Here is a 24464-nt window from a genome sequence, read left to right on the forward strand (position 1 = left end):
GCCAACACTCCAGGTCAGACGTTGTTTTTTCTCTGAAGGAATACTCAAGAATGGCAGTAAGGGACAAGCAGCTTTTTTCCACCCTGCCTAACTGCATCAGCACCAGATGTAATCCTAACCCTTGTGGGTAACGAAGGCACAGTGACTGCTCAAATATAAGGCACGGGCTCCATGCAACTGGGAGCACCTCCTACATCTGGTCACAAGCATTGTGTCCTCAGGAGCTCAACTGCTGTAAGGCTCTTGGCCCATCAGTACCAAAGGGCTGGGCTTTCCAGCTAAAACCTGAGCAGGGCTTTGGCCATCGCTCCTTACCATTGTGCACTACACCGCACTTTACAACACCACACCTTCTCTTCCATTTCTCTTCTAGGGTAACACCCTAGCTGACACTCCTAATTGTGGCACTGTTTGCAAGGGGCTACATGGCAAATACAGGAGCAAGGATCAGGGTATGGGTCAGTGGGAATGGAGGAAAGGAGAAAGGTAGCAGAGACCAGTGAAAATTTTGAAGGGACAGGCATTTTGATCAGATAAAACTAGTCAAAATGCCCTGCTTCCTTTCTGCGGCTTTGAGAAGTGGTGATTTTTGATTGAGTCCTTACAAACAGATTTTTACAAGGCAGCATTGTGCACAGTATTTCTTTGTTCTTCTGAACTAAGGCTTATACAATTTGACTCTCAGATATGCACACAATGGGAACCCTAAAATGCATTTACAGACCCTCTACGAGAACCACCTCATGTACCAGTGAGCTGCAGCTACTACTGGGATAAAGGACAAGGTAGCTGAAGCAGCATATTGTTTGGAAGAAGATTATAGGGGATACCATGTCTAGCTGAAACTACCCGGGAAATATTTCAGAAATACCCATGTCTGATAGGCATTGTGGCCAAGAACAGAAACGTGACAAGTTCTCTCTTTCTCCCTGCAAGCCCTCCACTGCTTTGGCTGCCCAAAGTTTTAGTGAGAGAGAGTAGGTGGGATGCTGCTTTGTTGTGTGAATTTACTTCAGTATGAAAAGACAAAAGATAAATAATTGGAACAGTTTAAAGCTTCAAATAAAATAAAACAAAATATTACATCCTTTATTATTCAAGCTAATCAGTTGCCATTAGGAAGTTCAAATGATTTGAAGTTCAATGTATTGAGACTTTGAACGTCCTATCCTTTCACAAGGTCCACAGATGAAATCTCTATTGATTTTAACTGCCTTTTCTTTCTAAAACAAACAAACAGGTAAACATAAAACTAAGAGATCATTATTCATAGTCACATTCTTAGTATGACATGCTGAACTAACAATTTGAAGTATTTTCATCATTATTTCATAGAATCATAGAATATCCCAAGTTGGAAGGGACCCATAAGGATCAATGAGTCTGACTCCTGGCACCACACAAGTCTACCCAAAATTTCAGACCATGACCCAAAATTTCAGATCCTGGTTAAAAAAAAAAAAAAAAAAAAAAAAAAAAAGTAAAAAAAGAGAAGACCATTTAGTAAAAAAAATAAATAAATAAATAACCATAGTTTAATATTGAGCAGTTTCCCTAAGAAGGTTTTTTGTTGGTGGTGTTTTGTTTTGTTTTGTTTTTTTTAAGGGCTTCATTAAAGTATTTGGACAGGCACTGACAAGAAGCAGAGAACATTAAAAATTGTCACAGGTAAACCCCCCTCAGCATGCCCATTCAGCTTGCAGAGAGCAAGCAGAGTGTGCAGTCTCTGCCTCCAGTGCTCTGAAGCTGCACCAACTGCAAAGGAAGTTACAAAATTTCCCTGTCTTCTGATGTCAGCTCTGCAAAGTGCCACAAAATTGTTACGAAGAAATAATTTGCAATAACTGAGGACCCCCAATCACCTAATTTTCAGGGAAGATTATGGCATACAGCACCTGATCTGTAGCAAGTAGAAGGAAACATGCAAAGCGAAATCTGTCACAAGGGTAAAGGTGAAGAGTGACCAAGCTCTGAATTGCTCCACATTTCCAAGCGCTCAAAGTTCCACTTTAATATTTCTGAGTGCACCAAAGAACATCATGAAGCACAACTATCAAAATACAAAGAAAACCAAAAACCAGCACATGAACCAAAGACCTAATTAAATGAAACTGTTACCAGGTAATTAGAAAAATAATAAATAAATAATGTCTAAAATGAAAACCTAAAATACTGTCAGGGAGCAACACAATAACATTTTTATCATTAGTGTTTAAATTCAATTAGCTCTCTTAGAACTGAGTTTAGCTGAAACACTGAAATTTTCTATCATAACTTGTGATGCAGTATGTTTACTATTGAAATACACAGCTCTGTTGTGGTTTTCATCTTTGACCCATTTTCCCCTATATTTTAAGGATAAAACATATGATCTGCATGTGTAAAAAAATCTTGTCTTCTCAAACAGTGTCAATTTTTGCTCAGGGCTATATTTTGTAATGGTTTCCCTCTTGTGTTTATTGGTAATAATTTATAATAGGCATGCAAACAGCACAAAATATGTGCAGCCTATTCTAATAACAAAATCTAACAGTTTCGTTTTCTCATGGACATTTATTGAGAGCTCTATTATCCATTTCAAAAGCATTGCCATGCTGAACATATAGCTTTACAGACATATTTGGCTGGTACATCTAACATCCTTACCATGAACCACCAACGAAACAGTCCAATGTCTGTGGTTTTAAACCAAATAGGAACAGAATTGAAAAGAAATTGATCTTTTAATCTAGGAATTATGACACAGACAGAGTTGTTGCAGACTTTCAAGTACAGGCCAGATCCTCAGACACTGTAAATCAGAGCAGCTGTACTGAAGTTAATTGAATCCTCTATTCAGCTAAAGATATAGCCTTAACAACTTTTCTTGGCATAGAAAAATTCAACTGGGTCCTATTGCAATATGAAATTTCTGTGTTTTTAGTGAAAAACTGACTATTATTACTTTATTACTGTGGATCATATGACATGATAATACTCTTCGAACCACTCAAAGATAAATGCAAGAAGTGGTAAGGTATACTCTGAACACTAGCAGACTGTATGTATTTCTCTGTACTTTTTCAATCTATTCTTCTTTAACTGATTCAAATAAACATGCTCTCTTCGCTTACACAGACAAGCAGTTTCAAAAAAATTAACAAAACTTATTTCTCCAACTGGCATATGTGCTGATATCAGATAATTCTGGGGAGAACTAAACATAAACTACAGAAATGAAACCAATTTTAGGTTTTAATTTGAGCGTGAATTCATATGTTTCCTACTTGGCAGAGCACTGCAGTCCAGCAGCTCCTGTGGAGTGAGGTCGCAAACGGGACGGGGCCATCCAAATACAGAAGACCCCCAGCACAGCAGGCACAGGCTCTGCGCTAATTATACCTAACCACATCAGTCCGCAGCGTGCAACCACTCTGGAAGCCCCTCCGGGACATTAACACTACACAGAGCAGGGCTGAGCTGGCAGGACCAGAAGGTGCCCCTCACCCTACCTCTGTGAAGGCAAAAACAGAGTGCAAAAAGGGAGAAAGCAAAGGCTCTTTCAGGTTTTTTCTGCTGAATCATTTTTGGTCATTGAGGTTTTGGGAGCTGTTTTGGGCAGGGAAAGGCTCTGTCAGCACCGGGGCAGAAACTGGAGCCAGCAGGGAGGCATGGGGCAGCCCCAGGGGCAAGTCTGGGGTGAGCCCTCTCCACTTTTCAGCAGAGGGGGGGCACTCCAGAGTAGCCACCTCCATGAAGAGGTTCCCTTACTTTGAGACTCTACCCTGGTTATTTTTTCATAGAAGGTGATGAAGCAGTCTAATATTTGGCAATCAGCACAACTTCTCATGTTCCAGAAATCTCAAAATATCTTCACCTTTACTAACCAACTCTCTCAGCACTCGCACTTCACAAAAGAAGAAACCGAGACACGGTGACTTTAATGAATTAACCCGAGGAAACAAAGGAAGCCAAGAGCACACAAGCCTGAATTGCAGCCCTCCTCAGTTCCCTACGAGAGGCATAACTTGCAGCAGATGAATCTCAAATCAGGTTCATAACATGTTCGTAACCGAATGAGTCTCTTCTCACTAGCAAACAAAGAAATCTTTCCTTACAATGATTTATTTCTCTAAGCAGACTTATAAAGATGTATTTATTTCCACAGCTCAGTCATTATCAGTTTACTATACAGTGTCACAAGTTACAGTTTACTTAAATCAGCCTGTAAATGCTGGGAGAAACGTTTGCTGACACTGAATAGTGAATTCCTACAAAACCTGCCTGCACTTCTGCACTGGCAAATAGTGATCAAAGTGATGTGAAACTGAAAGCTCCCATGCCAGGATGAACACAACATGAAACACTAGTTCAGAAAGATGGGATGCGAAGTCGGCTTTAAAAATATGAACCAGATAATAACATCAACAAAAAAAAAAAAAAGAAGAAACATATATTTTTAACCAAACAGCACAACTTCTGGAATTGAGTGGAAATTGTCAACTTGTTTGTGTGCTAAATGTTTATGCATCTTCTGAATTTTCATATCCAAGGGGAAAAACATCAAATAAAAAGATATTATCACTTATTTAACACTTCAGAAAGACACTTAAATTTGCTGTAGTCTTAATGCATTGCCATCTTTACAATATACAATTAAAATACTAAATAAATAAATCCCCAGACAGCAAAGTTATTCATTTTAATATTTTCAAGGACCTTTCTGTAAATACACTGAGAAGACAAGCCCAGCAAATAGCTTATCAATACAGCCTCCATGGAGTATTTGCTAACATTAGACATATGTTTAGCAGTGAAATATTCTTCACTTGAAATACACAAAACACTCTGCATCTGCTGTAGAAAATCAGCCCAAGAGATGCATCTTACTGGCAATTTTTTTCATTTATAAACTGATGAAGAATAATTTCCTTTCACAGTTTAATTCAATTAAAACAATAGTTTACTCAGTACCTATTGCAAATGTCTTAGGCTGCATGCAAGGAGAAATTACACGGTTTGGATAGTAAGCGAGTATCACTGACTTCTGAAAATAAAGCCATCGCTCTAAATAACTTTTCTGCATCGTCATCTGAAAGTATATATGATTCTAAACGTAACAGAGAAGGTTATTTTTAACTCAAAAATTATAACTCGTTTTAAAATTGCAGTTAGAAAAGCTAAAGCGATAGGAATAATAATAACAAAAAAAAAAAATACAACGACTAGTTGCACAAAGCACTCACATATAATGGCTGTTCCTCCACTCTTCTGTCCTGCTTTCTCCTACCACACCAGCCAGCACTTCAGAGTTTGATGGCATAACACCTCTGACACCTTCCCAAATCAGAAGGAACCACTGCCACTGTCAGGAAATCACACTGAGTTAATCTCTGCCAGCTCCCAAGCTACCACATCTATCCATACGTATAAGCAACATCTAATTTGTTGTACAAAGCCCTGTCAACTTCGTTCAACAATTAAAGTCGTTAAAAACATAAAAGCAACAGTGAGGAGGAAAGGCACTGGGGCCTGTTGGGAGATACAGTACCCCACATGCCTTCTGCCACTGCTGCTACAGTTAAGCAAACTTTACAGCCAGTCAAGCCATCATCCAATAGAGCCTATTTGCTGAGCAACAGTGGAGCTTTGTGGTTTGCCTCACAGTTGACAGTAAGTTATGAGCCCTTTGTGAGCACAGGGGAAGGAAAACAGAGATCGGAATTTGGCAGGAAAATATAATACAGAATTCTCCTGTCTATGGAACCTGAATTTTTGTGAAAACAATCAAGCATTGTTGAAAGAAAGAAAAGCAACTTTGACAGATGAAATATAGAGGGGCCCCTTTTAGGAAAACAGTAAACAAAGCACCATTCAGGCCAGGTCCATTCTGTCATTTATAGTTTCTTCTGTGTGGTGAGAGTTTACAGCAAAGAGTTCAGATTCAACAAATCAAGTGTAAAATCTCCCACAGTCCGCATTAAAACAGCTAGCTAGGATAGGACAGGAGTGCCAAAGAGAAAAATATCACAAGTTTTTCTGTTTGGGAGAGAGGATACAATGCAGAGATTGGGTGAAAGAGACTCTGAGAGAAGTCTAAAAGACAAGCCAAAAAACTAACAATTGCTAATTATAAAGAGCTAATTTTGTCAGAGACAGGAAAAGAGAAGGACACTGGAGATCACTGAATAGAAATATGAAAGGAAGGAGCCATTCTTGAACATTGTTGAAGAACTATGTCTCTATTTCTCCAGGCTGGACCTCATGAGGTCATCATTGGCATGAGAGACTCACAAACTTGGGCTGGTACTACTATAGTTTGGACATCTGGAATGTCAGCACACAGTGCACTACTTTCTCCGAAGTATCTTAATTCCTCTTTCCAAAAATAGGCATCCTCGCCAGCTCTAGTCACCCCAACTGGAAAATGTACAGCACAGACTGAAATGAAAAGCATTTTTGTTTCCTCGCGCTCCGCAACCAGTAATAAGATTTCAGCAAGGGAAAGTTAAGGAAACAGTGTTCAGTATGCTATAGCTTTGACTAGCAGTGCCTGGTCTTGCTACAGGGCTGGCAATTGTTCTGAAGTTATGACTGACATGAGTTTCAGGCATCGCTGGGACTCTTAAAAGCATACGGTTTTGCAGCCAACAAAGTAATTGTTAATGCTTTGCAGAGTAGAAAGGGACCGTAGGCCAGTAAAAGGCCGGTTAGACTCAAATGACACATTACTTGCACATCATTTGGAAAACATGAACAAAACTACTTGGTTTTGCTACACCCAGCTAAAGTAACAGTCTTCATTGTGTGCTAACCTGGACCCAAACCAAGCCACACCTAAGCAAATAATGCTTAGTAGATGCAAAATAATACTGATTTCTTTATTTAGACAACCAAAACTATTTATTTCACCGATGAAATCACATAATAACTATCTGCAATTTAAAGCGTCCTTTAAAACAAAGCCCACAAAACGCAGAAGTTTGCCAATAGGTCAGGAATAATAAAAGCAAGCATGCATATGGATTCAATGCTCTGGATTTATCCGGCATTGGTTAATGGTTTCTATAGAGATGGATGTCAATCTGCCTGGCCTTTCTTGTGTCAACAGTCAGTTACAACAAGGAAGATCATGGCTTTTGCCTTTGATTAGAATAGGTATCTTTCTACAGTTTACTGAAGGTCACAGTATTTGCCACAAGTTCTCTCTTATTACGGATCTTATGTGAAATGCCTGTGTTTACAAAGCAAAATAAAAAGACAATTAGCTTTAGAAGTTTGGGGTCAAAGTGCTGGTAAATCAACACTTTCCAAAAAGTTATCCTGTTCACACTGTAAGATCTTCACCTCCAATACAGTTTGTTCAAAAATTCACGGAAATATTTGCATAAAGCTAATTAAGCTGTCAGAAGGTAACAGTGGTGTACTACTATGATCACATTCCTGCCAACTTTCTGAAATCCCTGGAAGAGTTGGGAATCGTGTCCTTGTCTAATGCTAACAAATTAAAAAAAAAAAAAAATTCTTCTCATTTCGATCATAAAAAGCCACCCATGCTTTTATTCAAATACTGTCATCAGCACAAACCTTCATCTTGGTGCACAAAAATATGAAATATGTGAAAATCTGAAAACAACGAAACACAGAAGTATCACATTGATTACTGAACACCTACAAGACTGGCTACCGTGACTTGCAGCAAATATATAAAAAAAACTTTTCCAGGAATTCCCCTCAAGGCAGCAGTCAAAACAAAACCCATCTCGCTACTGACATTACGTCAGTCCATACAAGTGTGCCAGCCCATCGCTAGCAGCTCACGGCTGCACAAACCCCGTGTGTAACCAATAAGCTTGCCAGAGTGTGGCATTGTAAGTAAACATGAAAAACTAGAGGGGACAGTTTACTTATATAAGTATTAGATTTAAAAGTCCTGCCCGGAGCAACAGGATTAAATCTTTTATGATTTCAAGAGAGATGAATTCATGCTAATGAAATCTGGGAGCACTTTTGAAGGAAGCGTCAAATTCTGAATTCTTGCCTAACCTCCATGGGTACTGGGGTCTGCCCTTACAGGTCATGGTGCAGTGCTGCTATACATTCCACTGGCACAATGCCTATAGCATCACCACTGCCAACCCACGCCAGAACAGCCTGCGTTTCAGTTTTGCTCAATACAGAGGGACCAAGCTACACCCTAACAGAGTAAATGAAGAGACGCCAGCTGACTAAAGGTTCTGGGATGTGGCCCACAATATCCAAAGTGTTTTGGTAGTGGAGGGGATTTTCTGTGTATGAGACGCAGATGAGCCCAATTTTAAAAAATAATAAATATTTTACAATTAAAGCATGATAAAGCAGGGAAACAAAGGAACTGGTTGTTATTTGAAATTGTGTTCTACATGTGCCATTTTAACACATTGTGGGATATGGTAGTAGGTGGTGTACTGTTAGTTCACCCAGAATAAACGAGTGCATGAGTAAGTGAAATGATTAAGTTAGTTTCCATTGCTAGCCTTTTGCAGCCTGAAGCAAGAGGGACAAATGGGAGCTCCCCTCCCACCCCATGAGCCAAGCAGCACAGCGGCACTGCACTCAGACGCATACACCCATCCTCAGCTGGAGCAAGCGGGGAGCTGGGATGGCACTGAAGGAAGGGCAGGGGGGTACAGCCATGATCTCCTACCCTCTGGCTAGGATGCACCATTCGCTGATGGCTGGGGCACTGGCACAGGCCCAGAAGGAAGGTATGGACACTGCGGGGCTGACAATCCCGCCATGTTTATTAGTGGTAAGCTCCAGGAAATGTTCCACATAGCCCTCATAGTTTTCTGGCTTCAGACTTAAATGCATACATGCACTCGCTCACACCATCCCTTCTTAAGTTTCCTTTGAGGTTTCAATGCACTGCTCTTTTACCCTCTGGAGCTGCTTCTCCCTGCAGGCTCTGAGCCCTACTCCTTTCTATCATCCATAATATAGCCAGTTGCACATCCTGGGAAAAATGCATTTTGTTACCACCCTGAGATGGGCCATACAGTACGATGTACAGTGTCGACCAAGTGGTCTCACTGAAGTTATCGCTGATCTAACTGATAAGATAAGGAGTTCATTACTTATTGCCTGCTCCCACAAAAAGCTCCATTTCCCAGGTCCAATGAGTTACTTATCTATGACTCTACGAGGCCTGCAGCTATGCTTGTAATAAGATTAACAAAAAGAGATCTCAGGTACCTCCGTATAACAAGACAACTTGGGTGGGGAAAAGGAATAAAACTCCAAAAGGGAGCTTCTTGAATATCTGGATAGGATAGGAACTTGAACCATGAGCTGAGCCTAAAACCAAAAAGAAAAGAAAAACCATGTGGAACTAGAATTATACACATGTGAACATCTGTGGGTAGACATATGCATCTACGTATATGTTTCACTGTGGTGTGTGCATATGTGTATGGAGGAGGGGAGTTTTTTGGTGTTTTTGTTGTTGTTGTTGTTTTGTGTTTTTTTTTGTTGTTGTTGTTTTCTCCTGTACCCCATTTTCCAGATGTAAGCTGTGAAACACATCCAAGTTCCTTAAAAAGGGAAGTGTCAAGTCAGGTGGCTCAGGCTGAGCTGCTGCAGTTATCACTCCATTGAAAATGAACAACAAACTCAAATAACAGAGGCTGTGTTTGATTCTGGATCTTTCTGGGTTTTCTTTGTCTAGTTCCCATCCTCACAGCCTCACCTCTCTCCCTCCCTTCCATACTTAGCATAAAGTTATGATGTTCTTTACTATAATAATGAATGGAATTCCCAGATTATTATTTTAGAGGCTTATCTTGATTCTGAGAGTTTTTATGCACTTACCACCTATACAAAGAGGCTTTTTCATATGTATTTCAGCTAGTATAGAAATAGGCTTGGGGTCAGTATTAATTTTTACAGCTTCAACAGATAGTCACATTTATTTCCAAAGATTTCATTTTTTTTTCCTGATTGCACTTTTGCATCCCTCTGTGTGCAGTTGCACTACACACTCATCTGTGAACCTGGACCTATTGTCAGCAAATAGAATACCTCCATCCTTAAAACATTTTTTTTTTTGTATAAAAACATATATAACCTGCACTTTGCTCTCTGTACAAATCTGTAAATGCATACATGAGTGAGACTGTTGGAAACTGGATTCCCCTTCAGCATGTTATTTATTTCCAGGTAATCTCAGCTGTGAGTCTGCTAGTGCTGTCACTATGGCCAGCTTTATATTGGATATTTTTCTCGATGCAGATGTGTAACTATTTGCCTTTTCTTTACTTCTCTGTAAATGCCATATGGACAGAAATCATCGAGTCACCAGATCATACATTTATTTTTATGATATATTATGCTGTTTGATGTCATGTTGACATCTAATTGATGTTGTTTTTGCTTTTTTTTGTCTTTGTTTTGTTTCTTGGTTTCAATAAAAAGAGAATTTAAAAAAGGCTGTAGAGTGATGACTTAAGGCACTGACAGACATGAACATAGTATGCATCTCTTTTATGATGTGTTGCTGAGTAATTGGGTATATTTCTAGCTTTAGATAACATATGAGACCTCTGAATTTTTACTGTATAGTAAAGTATCTGTATAAGCCTAGCCTATAACCTCAAAGGAACTTTTTTCTCTAGCAAGAAATACATACAGAACATGTTTTCAATAAGGCTTAACCCATGATTTAAGAGCCAATAAAGAAAGGTTTTCCATAAAGAAATGAGAAAGCAACAATAGAACTAAAATACAACATGCTGAAGATTAAATATGTTCCATCAGCACAACAGTGTCTTATTGTACAGTAAAGAGCAGAAGGGGATGATTAATAGTAAAAGGTATGCATGTCAAAAGAAAAATAAATGCAATTTAGACAAAGTACACAATTATTAACAGAGAACTTCATTTACAGTTATTCAGATTGGAGGAAGGCAAGAATAAAACTAGTAGAGAATGTATTTCACAATGTGAAGTCCCACTCATCTTGGTGCAAAGTCACACACACCCCACGTTTTTGGGTCCTAGAGAGTGGGAAGGAAGGGAAAAAGGAAGCCAGAACTTGGGAAACAAGCGCAGGGACCAGCCTATGTGCAGAGCAGTGAGGGGCAGGTTAACTTGTCTGCCAGGGACCAAGCCTCTGCCCAGCACCTACCAAGACACTAGCATTCGAGACCAACTGAAAAGTTGCAGACAAGTGACTCCTGCCTTGCAATATACAGTGAGACGATGTGGGGAAGAGCACCTCCTCTATGTTTGCCAGAAACATTATTAAAATGACCAGTTATTAATTCAATATTAAAAACATTCCAAATTTTGATCTAGAAGGATACAAATAGCAGTGTGCTAATCCAGCCCGTTTGTGAAAATTGGTCATTCACATTCCACAATGAAATATGACTATGAATATATAAGCAACAATGAAAAACACAAGACAAAAAGAAACCACCTATTTCATTTTACATATAAGAAACCTTATAGCACAGTTCCATGAAATACTGCTCACAATGCTCAACTATTTCCAAATAAAACCACACACACAAAACAAATACAGGTTTATAAGGAAGGCAAGAAAGGTAGATTTTAAACAACAAAGAGAGCTTTGAGAAGTTGTAAATTAATATAAAACATAAATGTTTATTCATTGTTAATTGTAGAAATTGCTACCAGTCCTACTTTGTGTAAATAATTACACACTATATGGGAAAGAGGAACAGTAAGAAAACAAGGGTTATAACTCCACCAATAAGTATCTAGAGAAGATGAAATTTTTTCATGCTCCACTCTCCTAATATATAGTATCAGAAAACCAGACAAGGAATTAAAGTCTATAATTCACCATATGCATATTTTTACTAGACATGAGATATAAATCAAAGTGGTAGATCTGAAGCATACATCTCAAATGCGCATCCTTAAAACTCCTTCTTAACTACTTCTCAGAATTCCAACCTGTCCTAAAAATATTTTGATTCCATTCTAATCTATCTTATGTGACTTCTGCAAAAATGATTCTTTGCAACTCTGGCAAGTTTCTCTCTACCATTTTCATTAAATGAAGGAATCCTTCAATTTGCAAGGAAGTTCTCAGAAGTTCCATATTCTAGGACTATTATTGCCAGAACTCACTGAGCTCTTGCTGTATTCACATACGTAAATTTGAAAGCCAGGAATTATAAACATATACCTCATTCACGAAAGCACACCCAAGTTCAGAAGTGAATTAATCATATAAGTAACGTACATTATAACTACAAAGAGTATGACATTAGAAACTTTATGAGCATCAGACAAGGTCCTCAATTCTAAAATTGTCAACTTGCACAATTTCTCATTTTCTAAACTGCCTTTTATTTCTTTGCCCGTTAAATCCTATAGCTATACAAGTCGTTGTTAAATGCTCTTCAAGACACACAAAAAATTACCCATCCATTTTAAACCACATTATCCTGACATAACTTACTGCATGGTAGTATGACAGAACACCATAAAGACCTACGGCTTGGCTTGCTCAAGCAGCTTGTATCTTGAGACTCCATTAACTTTTATCTAATCATCAAATGTCTTCAGGATTTTATACTTTTTGAAAAGAGGTATTTCTACACCTTCTAACTAGTCTTCAAGTCTGTGTGTGCTGCGGGGCATGGACGCAAGAATTTGAAAAGAAACACTCCACTGTGATCTTAAGAGACAGCATGAAAAAGTCACCAGAAATATAATAAATATAGAGAACTGAGACACTTAACTGGGCTTTCCCACTTCCTAACTCTAGAAGTGGAAGAAAAAACACCTCACCTGTATCAATATGGCTTACTAGTTCTCTCTGTTAATGAAAGAATGAGAAGACATGAGGAGGTCAAGGAAACACATATGAATGGAATTGCTAAAAGGAGAGAGAAACCTTCTATTCTATGGACAGTGTCAAGAAATACTTTTTTTCTTTTTTAATAAAATCCCAGAGAAGTATATAAATTATTGACAGTATTATAATCATTCTAGCAATACTATAGTATGTTTGTTTCATTATGAATCCATTCCCTACAATTCTAAAAACTATAAAGTAAATTATGATTGTCACACGAGTGCGCATCAAAATTACAAACAATACTCTCGCTAAAACATATTCAGCTTTTTATGAAAGTTTGGAGGAAGTCATCTTCTGATTTTAAGACTGTCATACTTTTAAGCAAATGTAGAATGACTTAAAATAAACATTGCAGGAGGGAGCTCATGCTCTAGGCTTCACCAAGCAATCAGCAAGGCATCTGACACGCTACAGAAAACCTGCAAAATCTAGCAAATAAATCATGTAACACCCATTCAGTATCCTACAAAGCACACAGTGGGGAGCTGACACATTATTAACTGACTGTAATTTTCACAAACTGTAACATAGTAAGAGCTTTATGACATACATGTGTGGAATATATGTATATATGTTATAAATATATATTTATTTAAGCATGTTATTCAAGGTACTTCAATTAAATCCTTGGGTCACATCCGTCTTCACGTTAATGGCATCAAAAACATCTATTATTACAATAAACAAATTTGGGAAACACCTCCATCTCATGATTCCACTCTACCAAAATCACAGGCTTTTGATGATGGGGATAGTATGTTACAGGACAAGGGGACCAACCTCAGCAACAAAGATAACGTTTGGACAAATGATTACAAAGTGGTGCTTCCCTCAAATATGAGCTTTTATATCAAATTATATGTGATATAAACTTGCTTAAATCCTACTTCTTTGGTGGGAAAAAATCCATGAGGGAACTGTAGGTTCCAAGGAAGCCATCCAGAAGGAAAGAACTGAAGGTGATACAACACAGACTTCAGCTTTCAACAAACATCTTTCCTTTTGCTCTAGTGAAGATTTATAAAACTTTACAGATGCAAACCTCACCTGTCCCATTCAGGAACAGCAAAAAAGAATTCTGCAAATGACAGAGTACTGGCTTTTGAAACTTTACATTGTTCTGCCACACACAAGAATAGCTTGAGGTCCCAAAGGTTCATACTACAAAATGGCACTTTACCAACTCTCATTACAGCCTGCCAACCTGTAGATTATCTTCTTGCACAGGACTTCATCTGATACTTTCACATTTACAACCCTTTACAATACTCAGCAGTTTCTATTTAAATAAAAGTAGACAAGATTAAAAAAAAATAAACCTGAAGTACAAAATACAGGGTAGATGTGAAAGCTGAGAGCATTTTCCTTTCTATTGTTCATTATTCTTTAATGTATCATTCTCTTTCTGCATGTAGGCCAAAAAAATAAATCCAATGTAAACACAAAAGGCAAATACCTTTTGAAGGCCAGGCAAATATTTGAAAAGCAAAAAAGAGATTCTGCTTTTATCTCTAGATCACCCTACAATTTAATGGTTAGTGGAGAGAGGTTTCTTTTCTACTTTTTTTCTTTTCCTTTTCTCTTTTCTTGAGGGAATGCAGCAGGGACAGGTCCGCACTTCATAGCTCATGCAATGGTTATCAACCTATAAACCATAACAATTGGATAACAAAGGTCGGATAATTATACCATACTTGTTATCAGTGCGGAAAGAAAAATTGCCAGTATAGAAGGACTTTTAGGTGACAAACCAATGTATTAAAAAAACTGATCCAATATTATTTTTAAACTATGAAAATTATGTGCTTGACCTTGTAATCTGGTGTATGTAATTTATAAGTGAAGTGCAGATGCTTGTATAGGGCTTAATGATTTTAATGAGATTTCTCAAAATCCAAGTAACCTTAATGCATGGACTAGAGAAAAATACTCAGGCCTTCAAATATGTTGGTAATATTAAATAGCATTAAAGTATAAACAAAAAGAATATCTGCCAGCTAAAACGGTAAAGCTCTTAAACTATTACCAGTGTGCTCACAATCACCTAGTAGAAAAAATAAATGACTCCCCGTGTGAGTATATGGAACTGATTTGAAAAAGCTGCTGGGTGGGAATAAAGCTCTTGAAACCAAAGTGGAATACAAAAGCTTTCTTTTGTCCCCTTATCACTAGTCCTGGATTCTCAGGTCACTACTGAACACAAGTGTGCAAGTGCTCAATGGTTCAATAACACAAGTTGACGCTCTCATGGCAATAGCAAATCTTTACCAATCTCACACAAACCCCAGCAATTACACCAAGAAAGATAATATCTGGTCCTTTCATTCAGAACACGCTCGTGACATATTATGGGAATATACAGGAAAGTTGCATCAAATGCCTCACCTATTTTATGAATAAAAAAGCCCTTTCGGCTGCTCAGTTCTTTACAGTGCAGCCTTTCATGAAACGAATTGAAAACAAAAACTCAGTAACTCCATATAACAGGAATCTGTGCTTTCTTAAATTGTACATTAAAAAAAAAAATGGTAACACTATTAAAAATATCAATGCATTAAGTAAGGTAAGGATTTAATAGCAACAACTATATAAAAAATGAAAAAACCTCAAACCCTTCAGTTTGTTGCTTAGAGTAGCACAAAAAAATAAGAAGGAAAAAAAGCAGAATAAACTGATCAGAAGAAAAAGGAGAGTCATGTCTTAAGGCTCCATAATAAAATATTGTTTAAATCTTAGCCTCTGTATGTAAAACCATATTAAGTGTATATATACTGTGAGGTGAAATGTTCAGCTTAATTGGTTAGCTGGTGAGAGTGAAATTTCTTACATCAAAAGGACAACATTTGGTAGTTTGCCCCCAAATCAGCTTCTATAATAAGGTTAACAGTATAAGCAATGGCCAACTTGATTTGCACCCAGTTATCTGCACTCTTAGATCATCTTCTCCTATACAGACAAAATTTCCTGAGAATTAAATGTATATATTTAGATTCTTTGTTCTATATGTCTATATTGTACCTTGTATTCATCAACAGCTGAAGTACAACATGCTGGAACATTTTTAATACATGATTTTCAACTTACAAATGTTCTTCTAAACTCTAATATATATTTTTTGTGTAACAATGAATTATATTTCTCTAATTTTTCAACTATATTTCTCTGTGACTAGAAACTAATAGAGGTTATTTAAAGGCCATCTGCTATAAGACTTTTAAAAAACATATGAACAAATATTTCAGCAGAAAAGGTCTCTTTCAGAGTATAAACAAAAAGAAATGACTTCAGCTTGTCACCTGTCCACTGTCTTCAAGGGTTTTATATATGTTCAAGTTGTAAAGTATGTGTACTTTATTATCTTTTATTTGACAGAAAAGTGATAAACACTCCTTCTAACTGGAGAGGTTTGATCAGCAAAGTAGGATTAAAACAGAAAACAGAATTAATACTTGCTTATTCTTGTAGGAAACATTTATGGATAAAAGCCAAAAAATCATTACAAAATCTATATTCTAACATTAATAATAATAATAATCTAAGCATCTAAAGGTTTTTCTGGATAGGTTCTTTTACAGTTTTCACAACGTAACAACAGGTTAAAAGATTATGGTATTCCAGAGGAAAAGGCAACACAACCAATGAGAAAAGGAACCGTATTCCAGAGTAGCAGAAAAATTAGGGGACAGCAGCCATTCATGGTGAGATTTATCAAGATCGTGACTGTACTACTTCCAAAGATATGGCCAAAAAACTGGTCTGTGATGCCTTTTTACTCAAAGCCCTTGGGGAAGAAAAAAAAAGTTGACAAAGAACATTGATATGGTCTGTATAATTTCCAAAAGCAATTTTATAAATATTTTACGTAACAAGCAAATATACACAATGCCCAATTCCCAATCTGCTTAATATTATAAATCCTGAAAGTGCAAGGTGGAATAACAGGATGGTTACAAGTCCATTGATAGGCAGGAACTGACTCAAGCATTTTGTAAGTAAAATTGCAACCAATAGCCTGTAAGACTCAGAATCATTCTAATCTACTACCAATTTATATCAGCTAACTCTCAGTATTTTAGCTGATAGTGTTTTACTCCTCTAAAATCTAGAATAGCATCTCTGAAAGTAGAATGATGCACAAGACAGACATATATATTTATACATGCAAGTATGAAGTTTTGTGTCTAATATTAATATGAAAATTATATAGGAAACTATTATGCATACGTACATAAATGACTATGAGATGTATGCATATGTTCACATATATATGCAGATACACTTTTGCATACACAAATATATATATAAATAATGGACAAAACAGACTTGTATGCAGGTACATAAGTATGTGTTTTTGTGTATACTTATATATAGACATACATTAATACATAGACAAAAATGTCAACGTCATACATACATAATATAGAAGGAATTCACTAAGCTAATTGTTAGTAAGGAAGACTACAGTAAATAACTGCCTTAGTAGTCATTGTTCAACTGCATTATGTGCATTCACATTGGAGGACCAAAGTCTCTGCTACAAATTTTCTACTACATTGATAACCTCCCTAGTCTACATCTAAAAATCACAGTTCAGGTTTATAAAGCTAGATATTTTTAAAATAACAATAAATATTACTTTTTCTTTCAATTGTTTACTGTGTGGTTCAGTCTCTTTAGACTCATCTGGCATCAGTCAATCCATTTTGTATGGTTTTAATAATTTATGAAGATGTATTCAGATACATGGGCACATTTTTTAAACTAAAACAGTTGCTGCACTGCTGGAGGTGCAGAAGTAAAATCAGAACATCACCACTGATGAATTAAAATTCAACTACGAATTAGCTGTGTTTCACCGTTGCAGATGAAGTAAATCATTCTTCCTATATATGCCACTATGCTGTTGAAAGTGTGCAGGCAATCTTGTTTCCAAGACTTCTACGATCACCTACCAACTAAGGTATGTTGATCATACCTTTAAAGGCTAGTGGAGTGACGGTGTAAAAAAGCATTCAGAAAAAGGCTCAATAATTTATTTGCTGGTACCAATTTACCTTTCTAATTTTTCCCTGAAAATACCATTTTTAGGAAAATGAATAAATGACATTTCTCACACAATACAGAAGTCGTTATTGATACTAGGAGAAGTAGTCACTTTTTACTCTTTCCACTCACACACTACAGACAGCTAGTAGCAGAAGACAGAGGACAGACTGTTTGGATTTGACATGTAACTCTGGATTACATGTCACAGCTAAAGGATGCAGGAGCAAATAATCCTAATGAAGTCCATACACTAACTTCAGACCTATATTGATATAGCTCAAAGCAGAACCTAATCCTCCCCAGAACAAAAACTGCTATTCCTGATTGCTTTAGCTGACTTTGACGTCAATTCCAAAATTTAGCTCTTTCTTTGATATAGGAGATCTAGGCAGGTGTGCACTCGACTCCTGGTTCTGAATCCTGACAAGCAAGGAAGGCTTATTATTCTCTTATATAAGTTCAGAAGAAATGTAGCAGCTCCCTTCTTACTAAGAATGTAAAACAAAACAATCTTTCCCTCCTGCAGTGTTTGGCCTTTACATTAAACAATACTGTAGATTAGTAATCAGGTTTACCAGACAGTTGTCATGGGGTCACCAGCAGCAGCTTTTTTTTTTTTTTGCCTCAAAAATGTGCACCTAATGTGATGATAGCATTAAACAGACTGTAACTGATGGGAGAAGTGGAGAGAAGAAAGAATAATCAACAACATACTGAAAATATCTCTCCAAGAAAAAGCAGTCTATTGAAAAATCACAGACAAGAAAGATTCAGTGTAAGCACTAGTAGACCATATATATTACCTCTATAAATGCTAAAAGCTTACCACAGTAAAGGAAGAACAAAGATAGATGTGATTTAGCTCATGTTTTTCATGCAAAAATTGGGAAGTATGCTTATATGTGTGTTCGTCGTTTTTTTTCCCACGTTAAAGACATTTGTTCTACTTTCTTATTAAGTCTAAATTAAACAAATATTGTTATGATGAAAAGTCTGTTTTGAAAAAACTGAACATAAATAGTTAGGATTTGCCTGAGGTAGTTCTCACTAAGGTTTAAAACAGATGATTCTCCCACTGTAAAATGGTAAGAAATTTGCACATGCACATAAACTACCAGATATCAGACAAACTGGGGTATACAGTCCGCATTAGCCACCCCGTCCGGAAGCAGAGAGGCCACAAGGAGAATTTTCTCGTCTGCTGATGTCCCAGAGATGCAGCAACATCTGTGTATTATAGCGGCTGTTGAAGTGCCCAACTTTGGCCTTCTCCCAAGGCAATGGAGGTTGGTCGGTTTGAGCAATTTAATCAGAAGCCCTGACAAACCTCCGCTCTGTTGGGAGCAGCACTGCTTGCCTCCTACACTGAACACCTGCAAAGCCCAGTCTCATCAGCCTGGTTAGTGAAACAGAGACGTCTGTGGGACAACAGTCAAACCCCATCCTTTGTCTCTCAGAAAATTAGGTGAATACAGTTAGAGAAAGTTTATTTTATTTAAAAAAAAAGTCTAAAAGCTCTATAATAATTAGTAACTAGTAATTATACAAATACTGATTTTACTATCTTTGGACGAATGGAAGAAATACCAACAGATTCTTCTCTAGCATCTATGAAAACACAGCTAAAGCCTGTGTAGCAAAACAGCGAGGGGATTACGTTTTACACTTCTAGGGATCTTAGGTACTATCATCCACTGCTACCACAGAACTGTATTCAGACAATGAAAAATGTCACATTTGATTGCTCCAGGATTTAGCAGCTGAAAATAAAACAATGTGCCTTGAAGAAATTCACTGTTTCATGAGCAAGTCTTCTAAAAAAACTATTGAAATATGATGGATATAATAAAGAACATATGCAATTCCTACTTCTGATGAGGAAAAAAGGAACGAAAAAATGTTTTCCTCTAACTGTGTATAATTCAATTAACTCTTCACACTCTTCTCTCTTTTCAGCTGTTTAAAATACTATTTTCCATAAGACATTAAAAATGCTAGTCCCAAAGGCAAAATGAAATCTTAAAAGATTTCTCTATATATTATCTAAGATGGATCAAGTGATGATAGACACCTACAAACCTAAGTGGCATTTTCAAAAAGCATTGAGCACTTAGCAGCTTGTACGGAAACCAAAGGCCACAAGACACTAGGCTTAGTGACCTGCTTTATTCAGTTATTTAGATTAGGTAGGTTTACTTATTTTTCAGTTCTAACATGTTACAGTTTTTCTTGTTCTAGAAGGAGAGTTCTCAGGTTTCTATATTCTCCATTTAATCTCTTGTTGAGGTAGATACCTACATGCAAAGTCACAAGATTGCCCTGAATTTACCCTTTTTTTCAAGATGCAACCTGGCAATTTTGCATCTGACCGCTCTAAGCTGATGATGCTCTGCGAGGACTCTGCAGAAGTCAGAGTTGTTCATGAGCTCCTTTGGTCCTGAAGCGTGGCTAAGCACCAGCTGCACCATATTTATCTACTTGTTTATGAAAGAGTTTCCCCCTCATTGTGTGGATAACTGACCTTAGCCATAGCTAATAAGACATGAGCTTCCTTGAACTATGCAGCTTTACACTGAATCTTATAAAATACTTCAGTGTCACCCATACAGCCTCACTGAGCTCCTAATGAACTGAAACACATTCTCTCTCCAGCACTGTCATCACAGACAAGGTGTGGTCCAAGAAACAAAAAACACTGGCCCAACCTTTTCTTCGGCCATCTGTTTCTGTAGACAAGCTTCTCGTTACTACCAGGCTTTAATAAAGTAGAGAATGAAACGACGTGTAGATATTTACGCTCCACCCCACCCATCATGTCATCTTACTGTCCCTACCATGCAGTGACGAGAACAGTTTGCTTTCTGCAGGTAAACCGCTTCAGCAGCCGCCCCTAAATTTCAGCTGTGTTTCCAGATATACAGCTGGCTAGTCAAAGACCTCTGGAACTTACTCTAGGAATCCACCACTTCTCAGCCTCAAGCCTTTAGACACATTGGGGAGCTACACAGTCTGCATTGAAGAGAATGCAGCAACTTTACTTAACGTGAAAACTCTGCTCAAACTAGTTCTGCTAAATCAGATGTTCTTATCAATCAATTCCAGATGTTTCAAACCTTTTTTTTTTTTTTAATAGACAACCAAGAAGCTTCAACTGGCACAAAAGCAAGGGTCATATCAGCCATAGAACCCTGCAGAACTGGCTGCGGGGACTTTTTTCACAGGTTATGTTATATGATACTGTTGAGTTTGAAATGAGTCACAGGAATGGACACAAAAAGACAGCGTCTGCTCTTTTGTTTCCTTTTTATATTTAACAATATTACTTTTATCATAGTTACTATATTTAAATTACTATAAGTTACTATATTTAAATTACTATAATTAAATGACAGTTTACACTGGCTTATAGCTGAGGAGGTTTTTCAAGACTTTCTCTTTAGTTGTGGGTAATATTTGACGATTTAGGATTCTGCCAATGAACCAAAAATTAGAATAGATTTTAAAATGATTATTAAAGTCTGTCAGTTGAATCAATACAGTGTGTCAGCTACATTTACACACAAAATACAATAAATCCTGAAATACTACTTCAAAATCCAACCAATTTGTCTACTTTGTGGGTTAACACACACATAAGTAATACAATCACCTTTAATCAGTCCAAGTGAGCACACAGCAAGTTTCATTTTGTTTTTGTTTTTTTCTCCAACAGAACTACACTGGTTGTTCCTGATGAAGTTCCAAGCAGAGCATTCCAAAGATTCACTCGTGCAGGAAAACATTTGAGCTTGACTCAGTTGCCAGCTCTTTCCTAATTTTACTATTCACTTTCTCATTCTGAAGCAAGCATTCTTCTCCAGTACTAGTTAAAAGAGCTCCTCTAATTTAACTTTAATTTTTGCCTTCAACATCTGGGAAACTTCATTTCTCTAATCAGTTTCTTACTTTCCTCCACTAATTACAATCTTGTTTTTTCACGTATATCATTTCCTGTGCGATAATTTTGCATCATTCGTTTTCTTGCTCTTTATATATTTCCTAGACGCTAGTGTTCAAATTCAGGCAAAGCAGCTTATTTATGATGTCCACCTTCTCCTAAAAATAAAATAAAATAAAATCTAGGATAAAATGTGCCACGATAACCTATTTGCTTCCCTATACCTGAATGTTTAGCATAGCTTCCAAAAGGCCAGTATTTGTTGCCCTGGAAGCTCCATCCACAGCGGATTCTGGGATTTCAGTTTACTTGAACGTGATGAGTCACCCTTCAGAAGAACCAGGCACCTGCTGCCTCTTCTTGAGCAGGCAACGTCACGACGTCACATGCAAACCAGCAAGGCCTGGCAAACCAACACCACTTCCCTTTTCACTTTCCTCACTGCCTGTTTTTCCCTTCTTTCCCTTTCTCCTTTGTCCTAGGCCATATCTCAATCCATTCTCAAAATCAAAAGGTTTCTTCCTTTCTGTATGGTTCATGAAAGGTTGCCATGTAGAATAAAATTGCTACAGGAGTTCAGCCTTTAGATTTGGGTTGCTTTGCTTTTAATCTGCCTTTTGATTCTTGCCTTATCACAACCCCTACCAGGTAGCTTTCAGGCTGTTTCATAGGCATCAGCTAAAATCTAGAGATGGTAAACTTTTTCACCATGACAGATACTGTAGTAACACTATAAGCATATTTAATGCCATTCTACAAGCAAATCAGATTTTTTTAAAATGCTACTAATTTAAGTAACAGCACACAATTTAGGAAAAAAAAAATGAAACACTGTAAACACACTAAGTTCTATAGTATTAAACCACGACTATTTAAAACATTTTACACATCTCATATAATAAGCTAAATAGTGTAGACCGTTGAAAAAAAAATACACGTTCACCATAACTTTGGTTTAATAAAATTGGCACAAATATAACAGGCAAATTTCAGAGTTTTCTCGAGATAGAGCTATGAGTCTTTAGTAAAATTAGTAAAACTATAAGAAGATTATGTCCAGTTGATCTAATGGTTTGGTTTTCATTTCTCTGTATAAACACAGCAGTATGTTTACCAAACATCCATTTCCTTCTAACTCCAGATCATAGATTTTTAAACCCCACCAGAAAAAAAAAAAAAAAAAAAAAAGTTGTTTTTTTAAATGAACACGAATGCGTTCATGATATTTCAAAAACAAACTTTAATATATCATTCATATCGTGTGAACACTGAACTATAATATCCCTGTAAATGAAAGAGCTCTGTAACATAAATATTTCCATAAACTTCCACAATATGTTCAAGCATGACTAAAGAAAAAATACATAATATATAGCTTGCTGTTGCAAAGGACTCTGCAGGTTTTGCGATCAGGTCTCATACTTAACCGCACACCAGTTAAGAACTGTTAAGATATTTCACAGTTAAATACACTGCTTAGCTAACAAATATTTCCTCTTACCAATGTTAAAGCACAATTATAATTTCTTTCATTCATTTGAGGAAATTGAGGATCAACATATGCCGTTTCATCTGCTGACAGTTCAAGTAAATCAACAAAGATTCTTTTTAAAACTGAATTCTCCTTCGATGAAAAACAAAAAGAAAAAACAATATTTCTTTGAGATGATGTCTAGCTTACCTGGCTTTGCCATTCCACACCGACAGCCCGAACAATATTATCAGCTCTTCAGGTACTAATTCTTGCTAACTGGAAGGATATTTTCTCTCTTGCTGGATTAATAATCAACTTTCCTGATAGTTCATTTGTAATTCTCTGCTGGTTAACCCTTTGTATGGCTCCCATTTTGAACTCAGCAGACTACACTGTGCAGTTCATTTTAATATGAAAATAATAAAATATTTCATAGCACACACGCGACAACTAAGTAAAGATATAAAGAGAAAGTTTAATAGATTATTCAAAAAAAAAAAAAAACAATTAATTCTTAAAATAAGACTTTCTTTTTCTTAGAGACTCTACTTACTAAACCTAGGAGCCCAGTAAACCAAAGCATCAACAAACTGAAAGCTGGGAAGTCCAGCAGCTCGGAAGACAGCATGCTCCCATAAAGCTACTGCTCAAACTCGCCTCTTCAGTGTACGTGTAAATACACAGTACGTGTAAACACGCCTGCTGAACTCTGAAAATAACATCTTTTATTATTGAATACTGTGCTGAGAAATTACCACAGTTATCAGCTTGTGCAAGGCCGTCCATCTGTGTTGTCAGAAAGCAAGAGCAAGAGTGGCCAGGAGTAAAAATGAGATAAGAGAGGCCCAGAATAGCTAAAAAGGGGAGTTCAAATAAGGTCAAAACAGTTTAAGATGGGATACTTAGTAATTATATGTAATTTTATTTTTCCAAAGTAATAGGAGTGAATTCCATAAATTTTATCAGTTTCATAAGAATTCAATATATTTTGGTAGCTCTGCAGTGGAATAAGTAGAAAGATTATAAAACAAACCAAGCAAAGGGTATTAGAGGTCTAGTACAGGAAGGTGAAACAATCTGGAAGTCTGAACCTGAAGAAACTAGATATAAGATGGACCTTGGGATGTGCTTTGGTTGGGGGCAGAGGGAAGAGG

At 37.0% G+C, this 24464-nt stretch overlaps 1 protein-coding gene across 28 annotated transcripts in view; it reads right to left on the reverse strand.

Annotated features, from left to right (window-relative positions):
* SOX6 (SRY-box transcription factor 6) overlaps window positions 1-24464 on the reverse strand; it is a 415066-nt gene that overhangs the window by 244674 nt on the left and 145928 nt on the right. For 11 of the 28 annotated variants that reach the window (XM_066997629.1, XM_066997630.1, XM_066997636.1 and 8 more), the window contains one exon: window positions 5226-5344. The exons of 14 other annotated variants lie outside the window; for them this stretch is intronic. In XM_066997629.1, the coding sequence (XP_066853730.1) occupies window positions 5226-5302 (77 nt within the window). In that variant the 5' untranslated portion in view covers window positions 5303-5344. Of the gene's footprint in view, window positions 1-5225; window positions 5345-23517; window positions 23839-23863; window positions 24107-24464 lie in introns of those variants that run through there. 3 more of the 28 variants (XM_066997633.1, XM_066997647.1, XM_013177748.3) reach the window with 3 other exon arrangements.

The sequence above is a fragment of the Anser cygnoides genome, chromosome 5 (genome assembly GCF_040182565.1).
Source record: "Anser cygnoides isolate HZ-2024a breed goose chromosome 5, Taihu_goose_T2T_genome, whole genome shotgun sequence".
NCBI classification, from domain to species: domain Eukaryota; kingdom Metazoa; phylum Chordata; class Aves; order Anseriformes; family Anatidae; genus Anser; species Anser cygnoides.